The 4,383-nt window shown below is 37.5% G+C and overlaps 1 protein-coding gene across 1 annotated transcript; it reads right to left on the reverse strand.

Annotated features, from left to right (window-relative positions):
* Positions 1-455: 455 nt before the first annotated feature.
* On the reverse strand, positions 456-3,945 carry LOC104877637 (heavy metal-associated isoprenylated plant protein 41-like). The gene is made up of 4 exons (XM_010646367.2): positions 3,817-3,945; positions 3,481-3,676; positions 2,558-2,756; positions 456-1,420 (listed from the first exon to the last, which is right to left on the reverse strand). The coding sequence occupies exons 1-4, from the start codon at positions 3,931-3,933 to the stop codon at positions 718-720; spliced, it is 1,215 nt and encodes a 404-aa protein (XP_010644669.2). The 5' UTR covers positions 3,934-3,945; the 3' UTR covers positions 456-717.
* Positions 3,946-4,383: the final 438 nt, after the last annotated feature.

The raw sequence follows: 4,383 nt of genomic DNA on the forward strand, positions 1-4,383 counted from the left end.
CCCAGGTTCAAACTTAGTACACTTGTCATATGATGCAGGACTGAGCTAATTCAAAACTGTTCCATCTCATGTGGCAATCCTAAAGTCATATTGCTTCCTTCCAGCATTACAGAACAAAACTCAAAAGGTAAAAGCAAAGCAAAACTCATTCTGTGTCGTATCATGCTGAACTTAGGAACTAAAATATCTATGGTTAAACACCTGGAAAGTAATAACTCCATGGTTCCCTAGGATGGGATCAGTCCAAGTCTCAGGAATTTGAAAAAGATTTTATGTGCCAGCATGAAAATAAAATTTAGGCCCAAAGATCCCTGACCAAGTTATCTTGGCCTTCACAACCCTCTCCCAGCACATTATCAAGGGTATCTACTTTGTTTCCCGATGGATATTTAGACCAGCTTTCACTAAAATGGTTTTGGGGATCAAGCAGAAAGTACAAAATAGATTGTATGCCATTCTAAATAGAATGCATGTCACACCAGGACTGCAATTTGATCATGAAAATTGACAGAGATCATCTCACCTAGAAGTATGAATTTCTATAAAATTTACAATAATTCCTGCTCTCCTGCAGACAAGTGTACTGAGACAAAAACCAAAAACAAAAAGAGGAGTATAGTTTTCACCTATAGAACAACACCGGTGCTTAACTTGTATTCACTAGCAAACAAGGCAAAAGGTGCTCACTTCTCAGAAACATGTTCTATTTCTCCTTCTTTACAAGTAGTGATCAGGACCCAATAACATCCTTTGTAGGAATGCTGATCTCAACCTGCTCAAATGTTGAAGCTCTTGCAGAAGGTTTATGTAACCAGTCAAGGTTCTTCCTGGACCTTCAGCCATATATCTTTCAAAGCTAAGCCTAAGTGCTTCATGAATAGTATAGCCCATATCGTAACCAGTTCTTCCAAATGTTTCCACAGCATGATTGAAGTATCCATCAAAGATCCATTCATTGCTGACAGAGATTGTTAAAGGTAACCCCATATGCCTTGGGATGCCATTCATATTTGCTAAAATATTTCTTCCAGGACCTCTGTAATCAGATGAACCTGGACACTGCTGCATTTGCATTAGATTAATTTGCTGAGATCCTCGGTGATTTAAATCAGAGTGGCACACGATTCTGGACATTTTCATAGCAGTGGGGGAGAATCTGAATTTGAAAGTACTGCAAGCTCCCAAACGGAAGGGCTCATCACATCTTGAACCAGCTCCTCTCTTATTGTTATAGCCTGGGTAGTCCTCTTTCTTAAAATCAACACACTCAAACAGCACCAGAGAGTTTTGAGAAGCAAGTTCCTCAAGATTCCAGTGGGAAAATGGAGCTGTGGTTTTGTGATTTACATGAATTTCACCATTGGCTCTTAGCATGCCACTTGCATTCCTGAAGAAACCATGCACAAGATCCCTATGCATACTGTAGCATAAGATGGGATGACAACATAAGTACAATCCACACAGAATTAATAAAGAAATCAGCCATTCTATAAAAGCCTTAGGTACAACTAGATTGAACCATTTGAAATCAGCAGAAAACAATGCATCAAAGATACTCGTATTCCTTTTGATTTTTTTTTTTTTTTTTTGGTTGTCAGACACACTGGTAGAAAATATTATCAGATGATGATGTCTATAATTAATTTACCTGTGATAATGAAAATTTTCTTCTACATATTTGTATCTTTGATATATATTCTACCACTTCAAAAGAGAAACCCAGCACTCCCATCATTTGGAAGCAAAGGCACAATATTTCTGGTGCACCTGTATAGCAGTTAATCTTGTTTTAAGGTTGTAAGTTAGATGCCTAGCATCTGAGCTGAAGACCAGCACATGGGCCAATGCCCATGGTACATGATAGTAACAACTAGAATTCTTGAAAATACTATGAAGACAATAACTGATTCAGTTACATGTAGGGTTCCAAATACCCCACCCCCCCCCCCCCCCCCAGTTCAATCCTTTGCTGCCCTGGCTTTTGTGATGGAGACTTTGTCCATCAACATGTAGAAGCTGAAATTATAACATAATCTCAGTATGGAGGCATTGGAAACCTACACATGACCATGTAGATGTGATTCATTTGCCAATACGATGAATCATACTGCACTTGTGCAGACTCATGGCTATATACTGCAGAAATAGGTAAACATATGACCACAGAATGTGTGTTATGCATCTTCACCACTTTGATAAAGTGGTCAAAATTTCCCCTTATGAGGACTTGAATGGGATCATCAAATGCGTGCTCCAAACCCACGGCTAGCTACCTTGATGGGCATCACCATCTGAACCAATTGAACAAACACACAGTTCTGTGCATAGACAAAAAGGGCATGAAATGTAAATGAACTCACAAACACAAATAAAACATAGGAGAAAAGTAACATTGACCATGACGAGCAACTACAATGTATGGAAGATTTTGCTGTGAAATTCAAGCTACATATCATATCCATAACAACAATACGTTTTCTTCGTACAGAGAGAAGGTAGTTTTGAGGAATTATGAAATTTGCATCACATAGATAAGAAATAAAAGTTGAGGCCTTACTTAATCATAAGCCTGTTGTCTTCCTTTCCATGGAAGCCTGCATGAGGAAAGTTATATATAATGCGGTCGAATTTCCGCATCTTGAGATCAGTATGAAGCTTCATCTTGGTTGCATCCACTCCAAATAAAAGAGATGCTCCCAGCTTCTCTAAAGCTTCCAAATTTGATTTTGCTTTCTTGTACATCTTTATCAGAACATCTAGTTTAAGATTGTGTCAGAAAACAAGTTGTCCAAAAAATAGCATTCCTCATAAAACAGAGAGACTACAACTTAATTTAAAAATTTGTATATTGAACTCAACAAAGACTAAACCTCAACTAAACAAATGAAACATTGGCAAATGTGATAACTCCCCAAATATTGAATATAACAACCTTCAAATTCTTAATTTGCATATCCTGTACCCAAAATGAAAATGACATTTCAATTTCAGAGCATCATAGAAGTCAGAACCCTTGTCAATTTTGATATTTGGAAAGTACAATAACACTGGGGAATTCTTGTCCAACAGGAGGATTTGGAAAAACATAAACCCATAAAAAAACTCACACAATGTTAAAAAATATTTTGTTGATAATAAAATAAAAGCTCTTCAAATTCCACCTCTTGACTCTCCCCAGTTGCTTTCATTTCAAAATAGTCCTTCATCTCCAAACCCAGATGTTTGGTTCTCAGAAACTGAGAAAGAAAAATAACACAAAAGCAAGTTTCACTTATATTCCAAGGTTGACCATTTCTTCAACCCATATTTCTGGCATGCTTCTTTCTCTTCCAGTCATGACAACCAAATAAAGAAAATAATTCCCCTTCTACTGTTTCCCAAAAGTATACAGGGCTAAGGACTACAAGATTAGAGTATAGTACACAAGTAACGAGTTGATTCCAATACATATAAAATACAAGAAAAGGGAAAGAGAGAGACCGTATGGGTCGAGAGAAGAAGCAACGATGTTGGAAGCAGAAGCAAAAGAGTGAGCCAAACACAGAGAGAAAGAGAAGTCTCCTTCACCAACCAAGAGAATTTGATGAAACGAGGAATAATGCATCAACCGTTTCTCTTGTTCTTCCACACCCACTTCATCTTTCACCATTTCCTCCCCGACAGCCATTGACGCTTTCTACAGTTACAGAACCAGAGAGACTCACTGAGAGAGAAAGGTAGTGAAAGTTTGGCCGTGTTTAAAGGGCTTATTTGAAAAATAGAGATTATTTTCAAATAGAAATATTTGGGCTGAATTTACCGAGATGCCACTGTTACCTGGATGCTGCAAGCAGTGGGATTGTCTCGTTTGTGAGCGATGGAGCTTGGGAGGGGCATTTTGGGAATGGAAGATGCATGGCATGGTCGCCCATTAATGGTGGCCTGCCCTAACATTGGGGAGTTCAAGCGTCCTTAAGCTCGGCTCATATGGCTTCTGACGGTGCAGATTAAAAGGGCTGGGGGAATTACTTTCCTTTTTGGGTTTTTTTTTTGGGAAAATTGTGTTTTGGCCTAGCTGGGCCCAAAAATTAATGTATGATTCATATAAGTTTCATATTTAAGCCCAACACCCAATGAAAGAGTGAAAATTAAGAGTAAGGATATTGTCTTTAAAAAATCCCTAAAACGCCCTTAACTATTAAATGAAAAAAGTAACCACTCACCTCACCTTTCTCATTCTCTCTTTGACTCTTTTGCCCTTCTCTCACCTATTTAATAGTGGAACCAACTTGAATTATTTTTCTTCCTCAAATATGAAAGATGGTTAAAAATTATTATTATCAAATATATTTTTGAAGTAAATAACTTTTAAATACCTCATCAAATATTATTATTTTTTTCAAA

The sequence above is a fragment of the Vitis vinifera genome, chromosome 19 (genome assembly GCF_030704535.1).
Source record: "Vitis vinifera cultivar Pinot Noir 40024 chromosome 19, ASM3070453v1".
Classification (NCBI taxonomy): Eukaryota; Viridiplantae; Streptophyta; class Magnoliopsida; order Vitales; family Vitaceae; genus Vitis; species Vitis vinifera.